At 58.0% G+C, this 26,020-nt stretch overlaps 1 protein-coding gene across 5 annotated transcripts in view; it reads right to left on the reverse strand.

Annotated features, from left to right (window-relative positions):
- The window catches only part of ARHGEF10 (Rho guanine nucleotide exchange factor 10), an 81,650-nt gene extending 55,911 nt beyond the window's left edge, over positions 1-25,739 (reverse strand). For 3 of the 5 annotated variants that reach the window (XM_059156289.1, XM_059156288.1, XM_059156285.1), the window contains exons 1-4: positions 25,651-25,730; positions 8,312-8,380; positions 2,265-2,411; positions 1,369-1,656 (exon numbers count right to left, since the gene is read on the reverse strand). In XM_059156289.1, coding sequence (XP_059012272.1) covers positions 1,369-1,656; positions 2,265-2,411; positions 8,312-8,348 — 472 coding nt within the window. In that variant the 5' untranslated portion in view covers positions 8,349-8,380; positions 25,651-25,730. Of the gene's footprint in view, positions 1-1,368; positions 1,657-2,264; positions 2,412-8,311; positions 8,381-24,521; positions 24,795-25,650 lie in introns of those variants that run through there. The other 2 variants (XM_059156287.1, XM_059156286.1) reach the window with 2 other exon arrangements.
- Positions 25,740-26,020: the final 281 nt, after the last annotated feature.

The following is a 26,020-nucleotide window of genomic DNA, read 5'->3' on the forward strand; positions in this document are numbered from 1 at the left end:
ATGATGTGTTCTTCCCCCGTGCTCCCCGTTTCAAGAAAGGAGATGCACCCGTTTTGCTGTGTGCTCAGACACGAGACCTTGGATAGGAGAGGTCAGGAGGAGGTCAGCACACTCGGAAGTTCTCTCTCTGGCCACACTAACTGCTCATTTCTTGCTGTTCTGGAAAGATCTGGAAGCTCTTGCCAAGAAGCAGAGCACTGTGACTTTCTGGCCATTGGAGGACCACTAGAGAACAGAAGCAGAACCTCAGAGTCTTTTTTCAGAATAGGTTTGGGCAGCGGGAAGAGAAGGACTCTTCCTGTTTCTGAGGGTCCAGATGGGGCAGCTTCCGTGGTGGGGGGCCTGAGCCCTGGCACAGCCAGGAGGCACCCCCAGGTCCGTGGGAGAACCACAAGGTGCAAAGAGTTCAGAGGCTGGCCATCTCACGGCCGGCCGGCAGCGCAGGTCCAGGCCTCGGACCCCAGCCTCCCCGAAGTGCAGGCTTTCCCATGACCCCAGCGGAGAGCCTGGTGCACGGGTTTGTCTTTGAAGGCTCAAGAGACGATCAGACCTGTCTTCCTGGCTCTGGGGACTTACCACAGTGTTTGTTACGATAGGATTTTATTAACAGCTCTAGGAGGACGGCACAAAAAGCAGCCAATGGTTTTTAAATGTACTAAATTACTTAGAATAAATTAGTATTTAATTATTAAAAATAACCAAACAATCTGAAAATAAGCAAATTAACACAAGAACATATTCCTTAATCTTTTTTTGACTGCAATGCCGACTTCCTTATTTTCAGATTGTTCTTAGTCTTTGGGCTACAAGATACGGACAGCATTGTGGATCGTGGTGACTTTCCAAGATCACTGCCAATTACACCAGGAAAACATATGGGGAAACATCAACCCCGAAAACCTTGTGCGTTTCCCAGTGTAAATTCGAGATTCTCTTTAAAGATGTTTTGTCTCTGTTGTGCATAACTGGGAAGGAAAGAACCTGTTTACTGAAACCTCACGTAATCCAAGTTGTGCTTCTGGGTCTGGGGGTGTCTCGTCCCTCAGAAGCCCTCTGCCTGTGTCCCCGTGGCGTGTCCGGGACACAGAGCACAGAGTTCACAGAGAGGAAAACTCAGCAGGCTGCGTTCACGGAGTCCGCTTTGCACAGAACACAGCACACTCGCTGGGGGCACAGTGCTGGGCCCTCAGGAGCGCCTGGACACCTGTGCCTGCGGCAGGGGTGGCAGGTGCCTGTGGCCTCGGCAGGAGCACAGACGGCTCCGCCTCGGTCCGCTCTGGCATTTCTCGCTGAGCACCCAGCACCGCGGCTCCCAGGGACAAGGCTAGTTCCCGGCCCGCCGTGCGCAGAGAGGAGCAGGGGCGCTACCTTCCTCGTGCGAGGGCACGGCGCGGACGGCGACGGGGCTGGAGTAGGCGGGCAGGAGCAGCGGCAGGCTGCAGGGCACGGCGTAGCCGCAGGGCACGGGCACCGAGTACCCGCTGGGCACCGGCTGGCTCCCGGTGTCGTCCTCCGCGTCCGCGTCTGGGGGCAGGGGCTGCTCGTCCTGGAAGGGCGCGATGTCGATCACGGAGTAGGGGTTGACTCTCGCCGGGGCCTGGAGGGCGGCGGGTTCTGCCGGGGCGTCCGTGTCTGTCCCCACCCCAACCTCACCTCCTGGAGGCAAACACACAAGCATCAAGGTGGGCGCACCGCTGACCTGCCCTCCTGGGGCCCAGGCAACACCGGGCCGCCCAGGAGACGCCCACAGCTGGGGTGCTGAGGGGCGCCCCCGACTCTGGGGCATCGGAGGGGCGGGCGCCCACGGGGCCTGGCGGCTCCCAGCGCGGCCTCTACTGCGAGATGAGTGAGAGGCCGCTGAGCTCGGGCCAGTCCGCGACATGCAGAGGGTGCTCTGAGGGACGGAGACACGAAAGCCTCGCCCCCGCCCGTCCTCCCCGTCAGGGAGCGAAGCCGACAACGGCCCCTTGGAGACCCAAGCGGATTTCCCTCTCCCGACGTGCTGACCCTGGAACCGCTCCACGTCCCCGCAGACGCGGCGCCGGGGCCGCTTTCACCCGCCAACACCCCCAGCGCCCGCCCACACGGGGCAGGAGCAGAAATGAGGGACACCCGGCCGGAGCCGAACCCGTCTCTCAGGCTCAGGCCCCAGAAAGGTCACGACGGTCCCACACCCGGACGCCCAAGGCCCACGTGCCCGTCCCACTGGCCGTGGGGCGAGGGAGTCGCCGGGCCGCGCGTGCCGGTGGCCGCAGGGGACCCACCTGAGCCGGACGCGTCTGCGCCCGCGTTCCCGGCCGGGGGGGCGTCCGCAGCCTGTCGGTCTGCTTCCGGAACCTCATCTCCGCTGTCGAAATCGAACTGCTCCCCCTCGTCGTCCTCGTCGGCAGACTCGCGCTTCGCGGCGTTGTCTACGGGGCGGAAGGACACGGTCAAGCCCAGAGGGAGGGAGAAGCGCTGTCAGCGACAGCGGACATCAGGGAGGCCAGGGCAGCAGGGCGAGGATGGAGGAGAGGGAAAATCCGGACACGGGGCGCCCACGACAGACGTTCAACCTCCTCGCGGAACGGACGTGGCTCCCGCCCCACGGGTCCCCAGACCCCCCGGTTCTGCCCACGCGGCCACCTGCAAAGTACGTCACCACCCGGAGGCAGGGGACCTCGTGCTCCCTGCACATGTCAGGCCGCCCTCCAGCCCTCTGGCCACACGTTCCTGGCCAAGGATGTGCGGGGCAGGGAGTGGGGCTCAGCCTCAAGGATGTCACCGAGGGGGTCTCCGGTGGGCACTGGGACAGGCATCTGAGACTGGCCATCTCGGGACTCATCCACCGGGATGAGGCCTGGACCCCCATGCTTGGCTCACAAAGCGGGGGGCAGGTGGACAGATGCCCAGGCAGCCCGTGAGGGGTCACCGCGCCCCGGCTACGGAGCTGGGGTAGGGGACAGAGCAGGACATGCAGGGGCCAGCGTGGGAGGGAAGAGCCTCTTCCTCCTCTCTGCACCCCAACTCTGAGGCACGAAGTCAGAACACGGAAACCCCCGAACTGGACATCCTTAACCACCAGCGCACCACTCCCTCGGTGACAAGACAGTCGGCTGGTGTCTGGTGCTCAGACAAATCACGAAATATCAGAAAAAATCAGTTACTTTCCAGGGAGAAGCTCTGGGCCATTAAGGTCACATTCCTGCACACTCACGGGAGGGGCCCCTGCGGGACTGAGGGACCCCAGGCCCTAGAGGAATCTAGGGGGTTCCCTTATGAAGTAATGGGCACTAAGGGGAGGAAAACGTGACCCGCTGAGAGAGATGACGGGAAGGTCAGCACAAGCAGAAATCACTCACCCAGCAAGCAAACCAGCTCACCCAGCGTGACCGGGTTTTCTCTGGGCCGCCGCTCAGAGGGCACCAGGCACAGAGAGCTCCGGCTCTGTGAGGCTGGGGAAGGATCTGCCGGGACAGGCCCCACTGCCCCAGGTCGGGTCCCTTCCAGATGGTTCCACCCCGACTTACCAGCCAAACGGCTGGTACACATGCCCGGCTGTTTCCCAAGGCGCCTACGGGGAACGCAGGGACCTGAACGTGGTTATTTTAGAACTGAGGACACGTGAACAGGATCAGAGGCTGGGGGTGGTGCGTCTTCAGGCTGAGGTAACGGAGACATCAGGAACCTCGCTCTCCACACCCCTGTGCTAAAGCCGCAGGGCTCGCTTCCCTGCTCTGTCCCCGGGGCTGGGGTCCAAGTGGATTCCGGGATGGCCTGGGGCCTTACGGATGATGGGAAGGGGTCACCTCCCCAGTCGGTGGGGCGTGCGTGAGGCCAGGCCGGGCTGTCCCATCACAATGGTGGGTGGTCTACACCCCTCCCACTCTGCCCAGAGCCCCCCGAGCGCCCCTTGATCCCAGGTCAGGGCCTGGGTCAGCAACAGACAAGCAGCGTGGGTGCTGAGCAGGCTACGGAAACCAGCTTCCATGCCCCTGGGCCGCTGAAGGACGCAGGCACCTCGTAGCTCCTGAGGGGGGTGGGGGAGCCTGGGGGGCGGGACAGTCCGTATCAGGGTTTTAGGGTGGAGTCATTCCTAGGGAGGGAAGCTGACGGACGTGTGTCGCCGCAGGAGTCAGCCTAGAAACTCTTTCCAGCTGGGGCCTCACTGCCCAGACGGACCACTGACGGTCCAAAACAAAAAGTGGCTTTAAATACCGGGTGTGTATTTTGTCCCTGAATCTTTGGAACCAGCAACACACTCTAAGGGGTCTTTCAGAGGAAACACTTTCCAAGTAACGGAGAGCTCAGGCTGGCCCCTGGGAGGGGGCAGGCGGGAGGGACCTCTCGGCCAGAACGCCACGCCCACGCCACGGCCACGCCACGCCCACGCCACGCCCACGCCACGTCCAGGCACACACGGGCCCGCCCGGCGTGCTGGGACGTCACTTTCATCGGCTAAAAGCAAGACAGCGGCAACGCTGACATGGAATCAAGGAAAGTCTTCAGAAAACACGTCTTTAGAACACGGAATTCCGATGAGAGTGTGCACTGGTGACCCTGTGGACGGTAGCTCGCCAATACTCACCCGAGCCTTCTAATTCTGTAAATCCTCCATCTCAGAAATTCTACCATGAAATGTCTGCCTTGAGGAAATGATCAGAGGTCATCGAATACTTACCTGCGTGTCTTACGACAGAAGACAGTCTCCAAATCACGACACATTTACACAGTGCGTTACTACTGAAACAGTTAACCTTGTTTTGTTGAAGTTTATTCAGTGATTTGGAAAGAGGTTCCTGACACACTAATAGTGTTTGTAATTGGTCCTTTCATACTCAGTAGAAAATAACAAAGATTGGCGAGGACTGGAGAACCAGAACCCCGGTGCGCCGCTGGAGGGGACGGGAACTGGAGCAGGCGGTGTGTACACCATCCGGGCCAAACATGGAGCTGCCCCACGGCCCAGGACCTACTTCCAGGTGGGGATTCACGTGGAAGCATTAAAAACAGGCAATTAAGCAGGTGCTTGTACACCCATGCAAACGTGCGACCACCTACGTGACCTTGCAAACACTGCTATTAAAAAACCCTTGGGGCGCCTGGGTGGCTCATTGGGTTGAGCCTCTGCCTTTGGTCATGATCTCAGGGTCCTGGGATTGAGCCCCGCGTCGGGCTCTCTGCTCGGCGGGGAGCCGGCTTCCCTTCCTCTCTCTCTGCCTGCCTCTCTGCCTACTTGGGATCTCTGTCTGTCAAATAAATACATAAAATCTTAAAAAAAAAAAAGCCTTATGACCTCTGACCCCATGGGCCTGAACCCCGGGCTCCCCCATGCAGGGAGAAAGGATTCCTGTTTAATGTGCTCAGGAAGGAAAGTAAGTGGCAAACAGCTTTTCTTATGACCGACCCACACTGACAGGTCACTGTCACCCACAGTCCGCTGCTCCCGTCAGGGGCCGTGCCTGATGGCTTTGGACAATGACTCGTGTCCACCATGGCAGGGTCACATGCAGGAGTCTCACTGCCCTAAACCCTCTGTGTTGCACCTGCTCCTCTCCCCCACCACCCCTGGGCAGACGGCTTCACGGGATGCTGGGGGATGTGTCCCCAAAGCCAAAGCCCGTGGGTCATCCGCATCTGTCCCCGCCCGTCACTGGGCTGTTCCTCACTGCCGCGTCTGGCATCAGTGACATTACACACTCCTGGCTTCCTCCCACCTATCCGGCTGCTACTTTCCGCTGTTTCCTCTCGATTCCACAAATCAGACACACTGATTTGTGTCTCCCAAAACCATATGCTGAAGGCCAAAGCCCCAGTACTTCGAACACGACTCATGCGGAGGTCCGAGGTCCCTACAGCGGGCCCTGGTGCCACAGGACTAGGGTCGTCATAAGGAGAAGGGATCGCGACACAGACACACACAGAAGGACGACACAGGAGGATACAGGGAGAGAAAGGAGGGAGGCTCTGAGGAACCTGCCTTGCCCACCCTGGACCCTGGGCCTCCTGCCTCCAGGCTCTAAGAGACGACATCCGTGGTCCTGTCCGCAGGAAGTGGCATGGCTGCCCAGGCAGGCTGCTTCTTGATGGACCCCTCCTGCCCCCACAACGAGTGCTCCAGAGTAACCGACACACTCCCCATGGGAGGCCAGGCCTGCCCACAGCCTTGGTCTTCATCGGCACAAAATCCACCGTCCACGCCAGACCTCCTGCTGGAGCTCTGGAGTCACATCCAAGGAGCTCTGCTTGGACTCCGGGAGCCCCTCCAGCTCAGCCATTCCTCGGTCCCTCCCCATCTCTGCACACTCTCCCTGGGGTGAGAGGTCCACAGCAGGAACCTCAGGATCCCCCCAGGCCCCGGGCCACTGCAGGGCCATGAACCAACCCACGGAGGAGTCCCTTTGCTTTGGACTCTCCTCTTCCCGACTCCGGCAACATTCCTGATGTGTCCCAGGGCACCACCCAGGGTCCTGCCCACAGCTCTCCAGGCAGAGGAGCCGGGCCCCGACTCAGACCCCGTGCCAGGCTGACCCTCTGGTCAACACCCTGACAAGACAACAACCTTGTCAGCAAACACAGCACCAGGAGTACAGTCTGACCCGCGACCGCCCTCCTCCCACAACTGAGCCCCCCGCCTCAGTCTAGCAGCAAACTGCACCACTGGGGCCAGCGCACTTCCAAGGAAACGAGAGTTCACACTGGATCTCTCAGGTCAACACGGTCTTAGCGTCTTCCCAAACTGCAACAAAGGCTCAGTCACTACAGGCTACAATGTTACATTTCCCACCGGGACTTAGAGTCCTGGGCCGAGACAGGGAGGGAGACACTGCCTGCCTCCAGCCCGGCCGGCCACCCTCTGCTCCTGTAATGCACCGGTCTACGCAGCTGACACAGAGCCTGGGCTCAGGATGGGCTGGCTCGGGTCGCTCACCCCTCAGGGGAACGGGGGCTCCAGGGCTCAGGGACACATAGATGCCCCTCCTAGGTCGTCCCCTCTTCGAGCAGATAGCCCTCAAGGGCTGCTGAAAACCCACAAACAGGTCTGAAAGCCATGCCATGGAGGAACTAAGACATTGAGTGGAAAAAATAAGAGAATATTCATTTTTAAGCTCAGATAAAGGCGACACATTTTGTCCCTGGGGCCAGTAAGACCACATCTATTATAACACAAAAAAAGCTTGATCCAAGATAAGATGTTCTTCTCATTTCGAAAGAAGGCTGTTTGTGCTCTATTTCTTACTATCATTAGAAAAAAAAAAGGGCTTTGCAAAGCAGCAGGCGCAAACCGCTCCCCAACAAGGGGCCATTCACGGCCACGGTCCTTGTCGGCCTCCTCCTGGCTCCGGACATCCCTGGGGTGGCGGCTGCGTGTGCACAGCGGTGTCCCCAGAACAATGCCACCATCACAGGCCACCGCCCCTCCACCCTTCGCACACAGCTTCTGTTCTCTGTGTCCTATTGGAGCCCGACCCGTCATCAGCAGGTGCCTGCCACCCGGCTGTGGGTGAGGCCACGTTCCTCTGGCACCGGGACAACGGAGGGGTCCTCCTTCCCTACCATGGTGGGAGGTGGGGTTGCTATGAGTTCTGGGAAGGCATCAGGAGACCACGATGCCTCCTGCCAAGAGGCAAGACCATAAACTCAAGGCCCCGAGTGCCACAGCCAGCACAGGAGAAGGGACGGCCAGGCTCTGGCTCCACATGGGTTCCTCCCAGACTCTGGCTCACTGCCCTTCGGGTCCCACAGCCTCCCGGCATGCTGGGGACATGCACATCTGTCCGGGCACAGGTCAAGGGAAGTCCCGGGGACGGGAGCCCCAAGCGGACCGTGCCCTGCGAGCTGGGAGGGACAGCACCAGACCCTCCGCTGCCATGCTGTGGTCTCTGTGGTCTGGCCACGGCCCAGGACGGGGCCCCTCCCTCGCCAACCTCACATACAGAGCAGCCAGACAGAAGAGGTCCCTGCTCTCCCTGAGCGAGCCGAGCGCAAAAGGAGGCAGACCTGGAAACCATCCTGCTGCTCCACCAGCGGACGCCTGGGGTGGCGAGAGCCTACCTGTGGTCCCTCAGTCAGGAGGTCCGCCTGCCCTCCTCCCCACGTGGGTCTGCAACGGGTCGGGAGGAGTTGGACCTCACAGGACTCCGGGCAGGCGCTTGCCCTGGGGGGGTGCCCAGGGCCCAGCAGGAGGCTCAGACACGGCACCCCAAGGTAAGGGAGGAGCACTGGGCAGGCAGGGGCTCAGAGTTGCACCTCCTCGGGACGTGTGGCCAGACCCTCCCCTTCTCCCCGAGGGCCCGCAACGTCGGAAGGGGCCCTGCAAGACGAAGGTTACCTTCAGGAGCAGGGGCGGGTGGCTCGGGCTGGTCCATGGCGCAGCTGGGAAACGTCAGTCCTTGGACCCCTGCGGGAGTAAAGACACCACGGTCACCACAGGTGAAGGGCTGACGTCAGCCCCAGTCACGTTGCTCACTGAGGGGCCACTCCCGAAGGACGGCCACTCGCCCCCGAAATCACGCCTGTGAGCGCGCAGAGTCCCCGAGGGCCTGATCTCCCCACGGTCACGGCCAGGAGTTCCCTTCACACCGGGCTTGCTGGCGGACCCCTCCTAGCCCGGCACGAGGGTCGGGAGAAAGGAGCCCAGGGCAGATGGCTGCCCCTTCTCTTCCTTCAGCTTTGGCTTCGAGTCAACAACTCGCTGCCCAGGATCACGGACCAGGCTGACCGTCCCCTAAGCCTTCAGTGGTTAAGCTCTGGGGTCTAGGCCAGGTCTCTGCACACCCAGCTTTATTCTTTTTCTTCTTCTTTGCACTTGGTTTCCCGATGTGCTTTCGAAAGAGAACAAAGTCTGAGAATATGAAACCAGCCACACTGTGAGGATATCCGTGCCCGGCTCCCGAGGGGCATCCTGTTGCCCGCTCCCTGGTTCGCAGGGACTACAGCACCGGACACCTGCCCGGCTACTACGGCCAACGCCCGGGCTCTGAGGTGGCCAGGATGGCACCAAGGCGAGTGCGGCGGTGACGATGCCCCAGCCCACACCTGCCCGCAGCAGGGCAAGCTGTGGGTCCCTTGCCAACACAGCTGCGGTGCCCACCACGCCAGCTCTCAGCCTGGGCAGCACAAGGGAAGCTGGTGAGGGCCCCGATGGGGGCATGGCCCACCCTGCCCGCACGGCCGCCCCTCTGCGCTGTGCTTCAGGCTTGTCCGCCAGCTTCGTCCCGTGTCTCCTCCAGGACACGGGCTCCCGTGCCAGTCCCAAGTGAAGGAACGGAGGTGCGGAGTGCTCCTGGGAACTGACCCCGGGGAGACCCAGGAGCACAACGTCCATGCTGGGGCTGCACCCCTGCCCTCCTACAGGCCAGCGGGAGCACGGGGACAGCAGCAGGGGTGGCCTCGGCTGCTGCAGGGGTGAAACATCTGAACACAGGGGGTTGAGACAGGGCCCGGCACGCGGGGGCACTGGGCAGGTGGCAGCGGGCACTGGTCGAGTCACACTGTGGTCCGTCCTCTGTCCCACCATGCCCACCCCCGGCCCTCTCCAAGGATTCGATACAACATATATCCCTCGGGGGCCCACAGAGCCCACGGCAGAGTTCACCCTCCTGGCCAGAAACCATCGCTCGGTTCCCAAAGCAGAGACGCACGCAGACTGTGGCAGTTACGGGAGGAAATAATGCAGGTGGGAGCGCATCTCCCTGAGAAGCGGTGGCCTCGGGCTGCGGTGACCTGGTCCACAGGGACAGGGACAGAGGCACGGCGACCCTGACACAGAACTCCACACCCACCACCCCACGTCAGCCAGCAAATAGTCAACCAACGTCCGCTGCATTCCAGGCACCGAGCGTGGTGTCCGCAGGGGTCACGGCCTGTGATGCAGCATGGACGCCGGACGGACATCTCTCCTGGGCAGCGGGTGGCGGGAGGGACAGGACGCATGTCTGCAGGGATCACGCGGCCCTCGGAGCTGCATGGAGGGGAGCGCCTTCTCCTGCCACGTCATCTCCCAAGGAAGTGAGTCCCAAAGTCTCCCAGGCTTCTGCGTCCTACAGGTGAGCCTGCAAAGGGAAGAGGGCCCAGCCGGCAGCGACACGTTGCACTGCACACGAGCACGTCCAAGATGCCAGGGTTCCCACTGATGCTGGTCCCACAAGAAAATGCCGGGCCGGTCCTCCCTGGATCCGGCCCCGCCCGGCCGGTGCGCCTAGACCCCATAGGCACCGCCGGGAACAGGAAAGACGCGACATATCCGCAGGAAGAGGGGACAATGGACTCCACAGTCGCGAGAGGAAGTGAGGAAGAAGGGAAACGTATTTTTAGCCGCCCGAGAGGTGAGGACCGGGTGTGCAGCTACTCAGCGCTGTCGCCACAGACGGGGTGTGGGCACCCGGCATTTTCAGAGCTGCGTGGAGAACAGCCCCAAACAACAGCAACCCGGGCAGCCCGAGGGGTCCTCGGGCTTTCGGGCAACTCACAGCTTTCTCGTGGGTCTGAGCTCAGCACGGGTGCCGCTGGTGCGCGAGGCCAGCGGGGGGGCACCGCCACTGAAGACATCCTTCCGGGGTCGGGGACAAAGGGTGGCGCTTCTGCCCCAGGCTCTTCAGCAGGAGCTGGGACACACCAGCAGCCACGGCCATGTGGCTCCTCCTGTCTGAACACTGGTCACTCGTCCTCAACACTTTTCTTTCAAACCGCAGAGCACAAATCTCACTAACACCTGCTGTCCCTGAAACACCTGAGAACAGAGGCCAGCGGAGCGCCCCGTTCCCCACTGGACACAGACAAGACAGGACAGACGCTGCTGGGGTTCGCTGCTCCAATGGCCACCTGCGCCAATGTGCCCAGCTCGCGGGGCCCCTGCGGGTGCGTGACCTGCTCCAGCTGCAGCGCGGGGACTGGAAGCCAGCCTCTGGTGCCATGATCTGTGTTCTGGACACCGGCGAGGGCCCAGCGGCTCACAGCACGCTCTGTAACACCACTGTCCCCACAGCAGCGTCCGTGGGAAGCCACGTTCCTGAGAACAACCCACAAACACACGCTTCTGCCCCCGGATTTCTGAGGCCAGCGTGCACTTAACCCCGACGGCCTGCTCGGCACCCGGGAGGCATCCTGCCCCTCTAGGCCCTTGAGGCCACACCGAAAACCCTGCTTCCCCTGCAGTCACGCAGGGGCCAAAGCCGCATCTCTGAGCCGTCTCCCGGTGGCACTTGGCACGTGGCACCCTCCCTGGGGACCCTCAGCGCTTGCAGACGGTGTTCTGGGGACCGAGCTGGACCGCAGCCGGCTCTGTCCAAGACTGACCTCGGCCAGAGCACAGAGCCTCACCGACACAACGCGGTCCTCCGACAGACGGCAGCAGGACATAATTCCAGTCTGGGCTGTGCGACTGCGGTCACTTTCCAATTTAAGCATCTTAATGAAAGACTGCATTGTGCACCCAGATCGCGGTTTTAAACAAAAAGATGACGTGTTCGGTCAGAGCAGGAGCCCAGAGGTTGAGCCCCGTGGGACCATTTCACAGGACTTGTCTGCAGGTGGTGTGGCTCCGCGTCACAAGATGGTCTCTGAGGCCGGGGCAGCCCCCAGATACCCCACGTCACTGTGCCTGCTTTTTCCCACATTGCAGAAATGCTCCCGAACCTTGGCTCCCACGGCATTTCTTGGCGTCTCATACCCTGTGTGGGACAGGCACGTGAGCGGCAGGACGCCGAGGCTCAGGAGACAGACGCTTCTCACAGCCTGTGACCACAGCAGCGCTCGGCATTCGGGGTTCTGACGACAGCGGGACACTCCCAACCAGGGTCCCTTCCACAGAGACCAGCAGAGAGAACATGAGGCAGGGGACAGGGGGCCTGGGCTCTGGGGACACCCAGCTCCCCAGACCTCCCCCAGCTGGACAGGGCTCTGCAGCTCGTCCTCAGCCATGCAACCCACCTGCGGGGGTCCAGCTACAGGGCTGCCGGGGGTGGGGGGGACTGTGTCCCTGAGGCTGGAGCAGGGCCCCCGAGGGAACAGGCTCACTCACCGCCCGGCAGGCTCAGCCCTGCTGAGCACACAGCCTCTTGTGCACTGTGGGCACCAGCGGTGGGGCGGCGGGGGCTCCCTTACATCCACTTCACCCGTCTCCCCAGTCTGGGTCACGGAGAGATGGGCTGCAGGTGGCTGAGCCTGTGCCCAGCCCAGACCCACCAGAGCCCACCACCATCGCCAGAGCAAGGACCCACCTTGGCCTGTCCGAGTCACAGAGCGCCCAGCGTCCCAACCAAAGGGGCTGGCTCGGAGCACCGGCGTGGAAAGTGCCTGGACAAGGAGCCTCGGGTCCTCCTGCTTAAGAGGAGAGGACCCCAAGGACAGAACCCGGGGACGAGGGGACAGGGAGCTGGGCGCTGAGCAGTGTGCGCCAGGAAACCCCAAGGGCCCGCGGCAGGTGCCCTTCCTCTGGGACTGCCTGTGGACGGACGTCACATCCGTAAGGCTCTGCGCCCACAGAGCCCGGGGAGGAGCGACGATGAGCACAGAAGGTCTCACGGCGCACGTCTTGCCGGAATGGCACCCGCTAAGTTTAAATTCCACGGCAGACCAAACGCGCCAACCTCCCGCGCAGAAAGACAGACAGAAACCTCCTGCACAGAAAAACACAAAAGAAAACAACCGTGTTCACAGTTACGGTGACGCACAAGGGAAAGGGAAGGACGGGGAAGCTTCCCACGCGCTTGCAGGGAGCTCAGCTGGCCGGGACTCCTGGGCTCTACCAGGGAGGCTGCGGCGAGGGTTAGGATTAGGTGAGGGCTGGGGTTGGGGTTAGGGTCAGGGTGAGGGTCAGGACAGCTACGCGGCACTGTCCGGTGTCCGCGTCTTTCCGACTGTAAGCGACGCGCTCGTGTCAGACGGACGCCAAGCCCCGGTCTCTTCCCCTCCTTTATTCACTGGCCCCAGAAGACCGAAAACTAAAGAGAAGCAAATTTATTCTGTGTCAACGGTATTAGAAAACCTATGGCCGCCAGCAGCTAAGTGGCTCTTTCCCAAACAGCCCGGGGTCCAGAGTACGAAGGTGAGGCCCCTGAGGTCGCATCCTCCACCCGAGGCTGGGCCGGGGCACCCTGTCTGCTGTGCTCAGCTCCCCAGCTCCCTCAAAGCCTTGGCCCCTGGGTTGCCTGTGCCCTGCACGCCCCTCCCCCGCACACTCCGACCTGAGGACACAGAATCCTGGGGTGTCCTGGGATGGAAGAGAGTGACCCAGCGGCGACCGGTGGCTGGAGAGGCAAGCAGGGACAGCCCAGGCGGGACAGCGGTCTGACTGAAAGTCGCAAGAGAAGGAGCCTTGGCTCTCAAGAGAGAGAAGCCTCCCTGTCCGCTGCTCTGCTCTGCAGCCCTCGCCAGCCCAGAGTCAGGACGCGGCACCCCTGCTCCGCTGCTTCTAGAGAGAGCGCAAGGCGAGCTCAGGGGCGCGGTCCCTCCCCCTCCCTGGCGCCTACCCCACAGGGCCGGCTGGGGCTCGGGATGGGGCCACTGCACAAAGCCTCTCCAGACGGGGCTCCATGTCGGGGCTCCATGTCGGGGCTGCGGGCGGCTGCAGAATGCACATGACCTTCGAGGGATGCCCCGAAGCTCTGACGAAGGACTAACCCCTGAGCCATACCCTGCGCGTTTCTGGGGCTGAAACAGCACCTAGTTGTGGACTTAGGGCTGCTAACGAGGCACAAAAGCCAGAGGTGGTTCACTTGAAACCCCGAAGGAGGGAGGAGCATGGAGGAAGGAGCAGGGAGGAGAAGGGGGAGGGGAAGACGGAGGGGAGGGGAGGCAGGAAGGGGAGAGGCCGGGCAGGGAGGGGCAGGGGGCGGGGGAGGGGCGGGGGCAGCTGCAGGGCTCCTGGCTTGGTCCTCATGTGGGCAGCTAGAGACTCGGGTGGGGAGGCCCCAGGACCCTGCGGACCAGCCCTCCGGTGCTGTCCCTCCTGTCCTCACCTCTGCTTGGGGCATACTGCCTCCTCCCCCTCCTCCTCACCCCTCCTGGCCTCTTCTTCGTCTCTTAAGTACCCAAGCTACAGAACTGGGATGTGGGGTGGGCGGGGGCTGCCCCCGGGGCTGGGGTCCACAAGGGCTCTGCCAGGATCCGCACCCTCTGGGGAGGGGGGGACCAGACGAGACTCACAGACGGCAAGTGCTTCGTGACCACACAGCACATCCCCGGGGAAAGCTCCTGAGGCGCCCGCCCACTCGGCGACCCCAGCAACAGGGCTCAGCCAGGTCAGAACCACCCCGAGTTTTTTCCAAACCTCCCAATCACCTGGACAAAATTCCAACTGCTTCAAGTGACCACAGCTTACTGGGGCATAAGTTAACTCTGTCTTTAACAGATAATGTTGCCCAGAAACGTTTCATTAAGTGTCCTGCTCACAAAACAAAACAACAGAACGTTCCTCCTGGAGGGAAGAAAGCCTCCCCTTGCCTCGGCTCAAGTGACCCGCCCACCGGTCCCTGCCCCCAGGCAGCCTGCCAGCAAGCACCGGATCTCTGACTAGTGCTGGGGCTGGTCCCCTTCCGCAGCCTGCTCGGGCCACCCTGTCACTCCCCACAGCCGCTGGGCCCCATCCAAAGATGGGGACGGAACACCCCAGGAAAGGGTCAGCTCAGGACGCGCCCCCCAGTGAAATCGCTAGTCCCTCCCCGAAGACCAGGCGCACAGAGATCTCCTGCAGGACATGAATTCCAGGTTTAAAGGCCGCCCTCGCGGTCAAGGACACCAGGCCTCAGCATGCAAGTCTCTGGGGAGGCTCCGGGGCCAGAGTCCATGCCCCTGGTTGCCCGCGGTGGGCGAGGTGGGGGTGGGGGGGGCTCCACATGGGGAGGGGCTGCCCTGTGCTCGCATTCCCACAGTGAGGGGGCCGTGTACAGGAAGTGTACTGAGGGGCTCCCACAGAGAAGGGGCACCGTGCCGAAGTGCTACTGCATCAGTCAGACCCAGAATAAGCACCGTCACCCCAGAGCACAGTGAGCCGCTCCTCAAACACCAAGGGCCAGCAGTTCTGCCGGCCGTGGGGAGGCCCAGCCCTACCTGCTTCCTCCGCGCAAGACGCGACTCCCAACCCCGCCCCGGGGGTGCTGGGGCTGCCGCCCACACCCAACGGCCGCTGGGGCCACACCGTGGACCCCAGGAAGAAGAAGAGCAGAGTGTCCAGATGGCACAGTCACTCTGCCCACGCAGCAGCCCTGTGGCGGGGACGCAGACATAGAGCCAGCTAAGACTCCATGAGGCGAGAAGGAGCCCAGAGCAGGGAAGAAGGGAGGGCTTCCGGGAGGAAGACTGAGAGGAGGAAGGCCCCAGGGCGGGAGGAGAGGCGGCTCACCAGCCATGGGCACCTGCAGGCCCCACCAGGGCAGGGCCTCATCCTGGGCTCAGAGGGGACCCCCAGAGGTGTCTGATCAGGTGACTGATGTGGCTGGAGCACCGGGGAGGATGGCCAATCAGACGGAGGCAACACTCGGGAGGCCACGGGGCAGGAGTGGAGGCTCATGACCATGAAGATACTGACAACTGGGAGACTCGGGACTCCGTGACCAGCAGCCCTCCAGAGTGATGGGCATCTTCTCCTGGAGCCCCACCGAGTCTTCGGGTAGAGTTTGCATGACAGATGTCCAGACAGAAAATAAGGAACATTGGCCTTCAATGGTACATTAGACAAGGCGGACTTAACACAGAACAATTCACTCCCAAAGCAGAATATACATTTTTCTCAAGTGCACACGCATGTTCTCTAGGAGAAAGCACAGCTTAGGCAACAAAACAAGTCTCAACAAATCTAAGGAGGCTGAAATCGTATCAAGAACCTCCTCCAAACACAAGAGTATGCAACCAGAACTCAACCCCAAGAAAATGGGAAAAGACACAAGTATGCGGAGATTAAACGATATCCTACTGAGACACCAGTGAGGGAAAGAAGAATCCAAAGAAAACCGGAAAACAAAACCTTGAGACAAATGAATATGGAAACATTAACACCCAGAAAACCTATGGGATGCAAGAAAAGCAGTTCTAAGAGGAAAGTTTGTAGCAATAAATACCTATATTAAGAAACAATGGGACGCCTGGGTGGCTCAGTGGGTTAAGCCTCTGCCTTCGGCTCAGGTCATGATCCCAGCATCCTGGGACCGAGTCCCACATTGGGCTCCTTGCTCAGCGGGGAGCCTGCTTCTCCCTCTGCCTCTGCCTGCCTCTCTGTCTGCCTGTGCTCGCTCTCTCCCCCCCACAAAAAAAGAAACAAGAAAAATCTCCAATGAACAACCTAATTTTATACCTCAAGGAACTAGAAAATGAAGAACAAACTAAGCCCAAAGTTAGCAGAAGAAAGGAAATAACGAAGATCAGGAAATAAAGACGAAAAGATGATAGAAAACCTCAGGGATATGAAGAGCTGTTTTTCTGAAAAGATAAAACTCGCAAACCTTTCACTAGACCTACTAAGAAAAAAGGAGAGAGGACTCAAAGAAAACCAAAATGACAAGAGGAACCATTCAAACGACACCACAGAAACACGAAGCATCATGAGACAGTAACGTGAACTATTATAAGCAAACAAATGGTCCAAACTAGAGTCCTTACAAACAACCTACAAAGACAGAATCACAAAGAAACAAAAAGTCTGAACAGACCAATTACTAGTAAGGAGATGGAATCAATCATCAAAAACCTACCCAAAAAACAAATATCCAAGGCCAGACAGCTTCACTGATGAGCTCTACCAAAGGTTAAAGTTAGAATGCCAATCCTTCCCAAACTCTTCAAGAAAAACAAAGAATGGGAAACACTTCTAAATGCATTTTAGGAGGCCAGCATTACCCTGACACTAAACCAGACAAAGACAGTACAATGAAGGAAAATCACAGGCCAACAGCCTTGATAAAGCTGTAAAACCCTCATCCAAAGTGTGCCAAACCAAACCCAGCTTGACGAGAAAAAGATCAAACACCATGATCAAGCGGGATTCATTCCAGGGATCAAGGATGGCTCGACATCCGCAAAGCGATCAATGAGACACGACACTCACCAAAATGGTAAAATCTTATGATCATTACAATCAGTGCAGACAAATGTCGACAAAGTTCAACATCCATTTATTTAAAAAAAAAAAAAAACTCTCAAGTGGGTGTAGAGGGAATATCCTCCAACATAATAAAGTGTCCATGTGGTAAGCCTGCAGCTCACATGCCCTTCAATGAAAAGCTGAGAGCTTCCCCTGTAAGAAGAGGAACAAGACAAGGATGTCCTCTCACCACGTCCACTCAATACAGTACTGGAAGCCCTCCCTCAGCTATTAGGCAAGAAAAGAAAAAAAAAAAAGCATCTAAATTGATAAGGAAGAAGAAAATCATCATTGTTTGTAGACAACATGACACTACCTATAGAAAACCCTAAAGACTCCACAAAAAAATGGCTAAAACTAATTCAGTACAGTTGCAGGACACAAAATCAATATGTGAAAATCAGTTGCATTTCCATACATAATAAAAAATCATCAGAAAAATTAAGAAAACAATCCCACTTACAACCACATCAACAACAACAAAAAATCTAAGAATAATTTCACCAAGGAGGTTAAAAACCTATACAATGAAATCTCTAAGACACTGATGAAGTAAATTGAAAGAGACACAAATTTAAAAAAAAAAAAAAAAGATATTCCATGTTCATGGATTGGAAGAATATTGTTAAAATGTCCATGTGACCCAGAGCTATCTACAGACTGAATCCAATTCCTATTAAAATTCCAGTGGTGTTTTTCACAACAATGAAATAATCCTAAAATTGGTAAAGAACCACAAACACCCCAAATAGCCAAAGCGACCTCGAGTAAGAACAAAGCTGGAGGCATCACACTTCCTGACGTCAAACTACGTGGCAAAGCTCCAGGAATCAGTAAAATGGTCTGGGAGCAGCATAAAAGCAGACACACAGCACAGAAGGGAGAGCTCAGAAATAAATCCACGCATGTTCACCTAATTTACAGCCAAGGAACCCAGAGTGCACACTGGACAGTATCTTCAGCAAATGGAGCCGGGAAACTCAGACACGTGCAGTGTGTAAGAATGAAACTGAGCGTTACATCACGACATACACAAAACTTAACTTGAAATAGATTAGAGACGTTTACATATGGTCTGAAACTATAAACACCTAGAAGGCAATAAACGCCTAGAAGAAAACACAGTAAGCTCCCGGACACCAGTGTTGGTGACGACTTTTTGAATCTGACATCAAAGGCAAAGACAGCAACAGCACATTTAAACAAATAAATAAATAAAGACTACTTAAAACTAAATGCTTCCACACAGCAAAGGAAACCGTCATCAAAATATAAAGGTAACCTAAGAAATGGGAGAAGATATTTGTACATCATGTATCTCATAAAGGGTTAAATGCAAAGCATATAAACAATTCATACGACAGTAGCCAACAAACCACCTAACTAAACAATGGGCAGAGGGTCTGAATAGCTTTCCAAAGAAAACCTTCCGGTGCCCAAAAGGTATGTGAAAAGATGCTCAACATCACTGACCATCAGGGAAATGGAAACCAAACCACAACGCGATACTGTCTCCCACCTGTCCAAATGGCTAGTACCAAAAAGATGAGAGACCGTAAGTGCTGGTGAGGACGCGGAGAGAGGGGAAGCCTCCCGCACTGCCCGTGGGAAGGCAAGCGGGTGCGGCCACTCCGGAGAACAGTGTGGTCCTCAAAAAACAAAAACTAGAACTACCATATGATTCAGCCACCCCCTTCTGGATATTTACCCAAAAAGAACAAAAATAAGACCTTGAAAGGGTATGTGCACCCCCACGTCCACTGCAGCCTTATCCCAACAGCCACCATGTGGACAGCCATCACATGGTGTCCACTGATGGCTGAACAGAAAGAAAATATAGCGTCTGACACGTGCAGGGGGTGCTCTTCTGCCGTCGAGAGAAACCCTGCCGTTTGCAACAACGTGGACGGCCCTGACGGCAAACTGAAATAAGAAAGACAAATCCCATCTGATCTCATTTTACGTGGCATAAAAATGAGCTCATAAGTACAAAGAACAGATCAGCGGCTGCCAGGGGTGGAGACTGGGCAAAATGAGCGAAGCGTGTGGGAGAGCCAAAACTCCGGAAGTCATGGAACGCGCTGCGCAGCACAGGACGGAGCTAACCCTGCAGGATGGGGTACAGGTTCCCCAGCCAGCCAAAAGTGCCGCGTTCCTATGAAATCTTTCACAACGGAAATGGTGTAAACTGAAGAAGGAATGACCTTTCATTCATGTAGGAAAATGAGTGAGCATGTCAGACCCCAAAATTACTTCTCTCTGGCTCTTCTTAGGCCTCAGGACACAACATCCTACCGGATGCCCAAAATACATGGAGATAAAGGCCAGCGGATGCTCACAGACACAGGTCAAAGCGCTGGTGGCCAGAGGCGGGGAGCAGAGCCCAGGAAGGAGCTGGTCGGGGCGCATGCCGCCCGTAGGGGTTCCCCACAAACCAGATGCTGAATGTGATGCCCACTTTTTGACTTTTTCATAAGAGGGAAATCCTCTTCAGGTTTCTTCCTGCTACTGGAAGTTGGTAATAACATAGATCTTTGGAAAACACGAAGTGTGTGGAGTGGCGGAGAACTGTAAATGAAAGCTGCTGAGGAGGTAGAAGTTCAGAGTCCCCCAGACACAAACATCAGCAGGTCCACTGCGAAAGGCACCTTCCTCAGCAGGTGGCAGCCGGACTACCTCCTTCCCCCAGAAACCTCCTGCTTCACCTTGCTCAGGACAACCCACAAGAGCTCGGACTTACTCAACTCCTCCTTTCTTGCATTCCCAATAACGAACCCACCAGCAAGCCCTGTGAGCTCCATCTTCAACAGGTGCCCAGAATAGCACTAACCCCTCCTTCCAAGGCCGCCTGTCTGGTCCACCTTAGAGCCCATCTCTGCCTGAGTTCCTGGAAAAGCTTCATCATTCACCTCCCTTGCCATCCTCAACCCTGTGTCATCTGAACTCAGTACTGCAGCCAGGATGGCCCCGTGAAACAGGGTCCCACGGGGTCACGGCTCTGTAATGGCTTTCTGTCACACCATTGTCACCTCCCTGAGGTCATGTCCTAAGCTGTCTCCTGTGACCACAGGACCTTCTTGCTGCTCCTGCCCCAAGGCCTTTGCACATGCTCTCCCTTCGGATAGAAGGCTCTTGGTGTGATCTCACTCACCTTCTTTCAAACTTCACTCAAGCATCACCTTGCTAGTGAAAACCCACCTGGCCCCTATGTGACTCGCAAGCACCGCCACCGTCCCCACCTCAGCACCCCAGCCCTGTCTCTTGCTTTCCATTTCCAGACCAGTTATCACAGTCACCAGACCATCTCAGCAAGGGGGAAGTGGAGGCCTACTCGGATGGTTTCGCCACACACTCCCTCCAGTTTCCTAGAGCAGAGCCCTGGAGGAAGAGGTGACCAGAGCTCTTACACAGTCAGGATGCCTGGGACAATGGGTCCACCTATGGCACCCTGAAGACCATCAGGGAAATGAGCCATAAGACGAATCCACTTAGGGTGCCTGGGGACTCAGTTAAGCTGCTGCCTTCGGCTCAGGTCATGATCCCAGGGGTCTGGGATCGAGTTCCGCGTCGGGCTCCTTGTTCGGTAGGGAGCCTGCTTCTCTCTCCACCTCTGCCTGCCACTCTGCCTGCTTGTGTGCTCGCTCACTCTCTCTCTCTCTCTCTGATAAATAAATAAATAAAATCTTTAAAAAAAAAAAAAAAAAAAAAGAGGAATCAGCTTGCACAGGAAACCTGGAGCCAGACACCTTCCTCGACTCCGGGGGAGCACACACACCGCCTCCCCTTGTGGGATGAGCTCGTCTGAGAAAGCTGAGCAGAGAAGCATCCCAGGGTCCAAATCTCCCTCTGGCCAAGGTCCTGGGAAACAGGCATCTCTCCTCCCTGCCCCAGCCGCCTGTGACAGACGTCCGGCGTCCCCCTGTGCTGGGGCAGAATGGTGCACCTGTCCCCTTTCCTAAGACATCAACACAAACCACGGTTTGCTGCACAGTTTTCAGGGAGGAGCCTGAAGCAGCAGCAGCCGCCACCCCGGTTCGGTTTCCGTCTGGCCCGTGGGGCTCCTTGCGGAACTAGAGCTCCGAGGAGACTGGTGTGCCGTGTGGCCTTGGAACCTAACAGCAGGAGCTGAGATTTCAGTTCCAAATGAACACTGGCCTCTTCCACACAGCACAGCAAAGCGGAGAGAGAATTTCTCAGGGGTGTGGCTCTGGAAGAAGAGCTTCTGCCGGCGGAATTCACAGAACCCACGCAGATGACATTTCGCAGCAGCTCCGCCCTGGGAGCAGGCGGGGCACGCAGGGCATGGTCCACGCCACCGTGGGCTGCTTCCCACCCCCGGCTGAGCTGCCGGCTTGAGAACCAAACAGGAAGCAACTTTCTTACCACTTGTGCAGCAAGAGGACGGGGCAGGCGGGAGCAGGGCCGGAGCCCAGTCCCTGTCCTTGGGAGGAAGCAAGCAACAGCCCACAACCTCGCGGCTGTCTGGTCCGGCGACCCGGCCAGGCTCACACCTGCTCCCACGGGGAGTAAAAGGACACAGTGAATTCTTTCTACCCCAGCTCAAGGCTTCTCGCGGAGAAACAAACTCCGGCCTCAGAAATGTGCTCATCAATAGCTCTGGAACTCCCTGGGTTGTGTCTACACTGGCCCACACAGGGGTCCCGTCCAGACCGCTCAGCCAATGCCCTAGGGTTTCAAGCCACTCTCAAGCTGCCCTTAGAAAGGCAGGACCTGGTCTGATGAGGCAGCCCAGTGGGGTGACTCTGTGTGCGGGAAACTCGGACCACAGCCTCCCTGAACACCAACGCTTCCGAGTCCAGGCTTCCAACCTCTCTGCTCACTGGGCACAGCGCAAATCAGCGTGAACATGGCTCTTCCGTTCACTCGTCTCCCGTCCCTTGCCGTCAGCTCAGTGCCCACTCCATTCTCCCTCGAGAGAAGTAAGGAAGAGATGACAGAGCGCTCTGCGCGCACAGCTCCCTTCTATCCAGACAGAGGGCCTCGGCCTTCCTCGTCCGGGCAGCCCCAGGCTGCGCATACCGAGGAAAGAAACACAAGTTCAGTTCTCACGTCTATATGTGACTTTGCAGTTTTACAATTGGTATTTCTATCTCAAAGTAAATGTCCGTATTTCTTTCTTAAAAATCATAATATCCACGCGTAAGGGTCTGGGTCTCCATAGCCAGACCGCACAGCTCTGGTTCCGATGAGGATGGAGACAGACCCTCTTCGCAGGAAGCAAAGCCCAGACCCTCAGGGAGCCTGCCACGCCTCACCGGCGAAGGGTTCCTTTGCTCCATGGAGCTGTGCCAGGGCAAAGGATGCAGGTGCCCTCCACGGCTCATTCTGTTTTCTTCATAAATTCCCCAGGTCAAGTCACAAGTGATTCACCGGGTCAAGATTTCAGAGCCCAAGATGGGCCCCCAGGTGCGCACCCCCCCCCACCTCCCCCCACCACGGGGCCACGATTTCCTTTGCGGGCACAACGTGCCACTCCCCACGCCCAACGGCAAGCACACTCCCTCTCCAGCTCTCCCCCGCACACAGGCCACGGCACCCTGTTACAGCTCTGAGGCTGTTTTACGTTAAAAAACAATTTCTAGGGGCGCCTGAGTGGCTCAGTGGGTTGGGCCGCTGCCTTTGGCTCGGGTCGTGATCTCGGGGTCCTGGGATCGAGTCCCGCATCGGGCTCTCTGCTCAGCGGGAAGCCTGCTTTCTCCTCTCTCTCTCTCTGCCTGCTTGTGATCTCTCTCTGTCGAGTAAATAAATAAAATCTTTAAAAAAAAAAAAAAAAAACAATTTCTAATACTGGAAGAGGGTCCATGGAAGAGAAAAACATGAACACGCACAAAGGATTTTTAGGATTTTTAGTATTTCAAAAGATCATTTTCCTGTTAATTACAATAGGAAATAAGGCACAGACACCCCTTCCCCTAGCAGGTACAATTCATGGCGGTGACTTAGAGGAGAGCAGGAAATACAAGAGGAACAGAGGTTCTGATGGCCCATCATTTCCATCATCAAGGTTTTGAAACTTCATACACACGCAAAGAAAGACGCCCAAACCAGCGTCTCGGCCTGGCGACGCGGAGCAGTCTGAACTGGAGGAACAGGGACAGACAGAGAGCTCGCATGTGTCGGCTGAGGCCGGTGGCCCAGGAGAAGGGGCCCCGCTAGCTCTCCACCCGGGCCTCCCCTGTCCTTAGCCAGCAACCTGATCACAGCCCTGACCTGTCACAACTGTCACAGGGTGGACACATGGCCACCCATGGAGCCAGCCCTGCCCACACCCTCCCGCAGAACACGCTCCGCTCTCCTGCGGGACCCCGGCAGCTCTCCGCAGACCTGGAACTGCCCTGTCTGCTGCAAAGCTCCAGGATTCCCTCCTTTTGTCAAAATTACACTGGTCCAAGGCTTTCATGAAAAAGGGAGAAGGCGAGCTCCTGAGTGGTTATCACCTCCTTTCCTCGCCTGTCATACTTCTCCGCACTCACCTTCCTACCTGGGCAAACTGGGAGTCCCAGATCAATGGAACACGAACGTGCTCCAGTACCTGACTCTTTCCCCGCAGCCTTCTGAGGACTCCCTGTGCAATAAAATACTGTATCTCATGACGGGGTTTTAAAAGTATTATTTAAAGAATAATACAGCCCAACTCGCCTCGGTTTTAGTTGTTCTTCATTAGGCAGAAAGCTTCGGTGTAATAAGCCGTAGGTACTACGTCCCAGCAATTTCATAAGGAGTAAACAGAAGCTCTGTGGGATGACCTGACGCACCCAGGGCCGGGCAAGCAGTTCCAGAACTCACCGCAGGCTCCTCTCAAAGCCCCTTGAAATCACCGGCGTGCCTCTATCCAAAAGAATTCCCAAAGACTCTCCTTCTGACTACACCACAAAAGAAACTACAGAGAAAATATGGCGCTTAGGAATGTCTCGGTGATCCAGACAGTAAATTCAGGGCAAGTCAAGCTCAACTTTTAAAAGGTAGAAGGCTATCCGGAATCAGTTTCAATTTTTCCTCTGTCCTATTCTAACTCTTTTGATGGAAAGACTGACCAGTTAGGAAAGAGCATCTTAGACAAATGACAAGACACCATCAAAGTCTGTATCTGATGACAAAAAGACGTGATACACCGACCTAACGATGTTGGCCACTAAATCACATCCCTGAGCCAATCAAGGGAATGCTGCCAGATTATGGAGCAAGTGATATTTTAAAAACTACAAACAGTAAATCTCCTCTTTCTTCTCTAATAAGTAATTTCCTAGGAAACATGTTCAGATTACATTTTGTAAGCAACAAATGAGCAGAGAAAACCACGCTCCCTGCAACGTTCAGCCTGTGGGGAAACTAAGTAACCCTTGCACAGGGTCCCAAATGCAGCAGGCTACCCCAGTTTTACTCTGTGGCTCAACTAGAGCCAAAAGAAAAGCCCCAAAGGTTTGGGGTTAATAAGAAGTTTTACCTCTGGCGAAAGTGAGTCATGGCCATGAATCGTACATGACATCAAATATATCTGCTGTTGTTTTCTGAACGTTGATGCCCCGGGACAAGCTGAATCATTTCCTCAAGTGTTTATGTTCAGAACTTCGGGTCCCACGGAGAAGTGTGGCCGCGCGGGGAGAAGCAGGCATCTGCCCGCCGAGGCCGGCACACCGGCTTCGGTTTCTGGGCGGAGGGGAACACCTGTTTCGTAAGTAGCGTGCGCCTTCATCCTAAAGCAGGCCACTGACTTTGTCTTTGGAGGAAAAGGGAAATCACTCTTCCAAATAAACACCTCAACTCCTCCGTTCTCCCGCAGGGTCCTGACAGCCCACTACCATCGACCCCGGGGACACGGGGCAATGCTGAAGGTGGGGGCAGCCGCTCATGGGCTTCTTACTCCACACCTGTGCGTGGCTGCGGGGATTGGGGGGAACAGCTGCTAAACTTGGGGGTGCTGCTCATGGTCTGCTCCCTGCACTGTCGTGCCAGGGGACAGGGAGCACCCCACGGAAGTTGGGAGGCTGCCTGTGATCCTTTGCCCGCACTGTCTGTACCCAAGCGTGCAGGGGACACACTTCGGGAGCTGGGGGCGGCGCCGGCTGTGCGCAGGGGAGCCGGGAGGACGCCCCCCGAAAGCCGCGGGGCCGCTCGGGGCCCGTGACCTGCACTGCGCGCTGGGCAGAAGGCACAGGGCGCACCCCGCTGGCGCTGCGGCGGCGCTGGGTCCGTCACCCGCACGGCCCCCGGGAACCGAGGGCCACCCCGCGCCGTCGGCGCGCGCACCCGCAGACCTCAGGCGGCGGGCAGCCGGGACTCGCAGCCCGGCCGGACTGCGCGAGCGCGCGAGCCGTCGCACCGGACAGGCCGTCGGGGGCGAAGGCTCATCCGCGGCCCCGCGACCAACCGGCGGGACGCTCGCTCCGAGGACCCGCGCCTCCCCGCGCCGGCCGCAGCCCCGCGCCGCCCCCAGGACCCCTGCTCCCTCCGGCCGACACTCACGCCCCCACCCGGACCCCCGCTCCTGCCCTGGGCCCACATCGTCCCCCGGGATCCCGCCTCCCGGCCCGATCTCGCCCCGCAGGAACCCCGGGCCGCCAGCCCGCACTCACCCGGCCGAGACCCCCGCCCGCCGTCCCTCCGAGCGCCCCTCACCCTGCCCCGCTCCTGCCGCCGGGGATGCGCCCCGGCCCCGCCCACAGGGAGGCAGCCCCACCCCCACGCCCTGATTGGCCGGATCCGACGGCGCCGGGAGCCCATTGGATAGCGCGCCTGCCCGTCCTCGGCCGCGCTCCACCCTCACGCCCGCGCATTCCTGCGGGGCCACGTGGCCGCCCGCGGCCCCTCCTAAGCCCAACGCCCGGCCTGGCTGCGCACGCGTGGGGGGGCGGGGGGGGCGCAACCCGGCCGGGGCAGGGCCCTCCAGGCAGGCCCCTTCCCGCAGAGCCCGCCGGCTTGCACGCGTGGGCGGGATCGTGGACG

Source organism: Mustela lutreola, chromosome 18, assembly GCF_030435805.1.
Source record: "Mustela lutreola isolate mMusLut2 chromosome 18, mMusLut2.pri, whole genome shotgun sequence".
Taxonomy (NCBI): Eukaryota; Metazoa; Chordata; class Mammalia; order Carnivora; family Mustelidae; genus Mustela; species Mustela lutreola.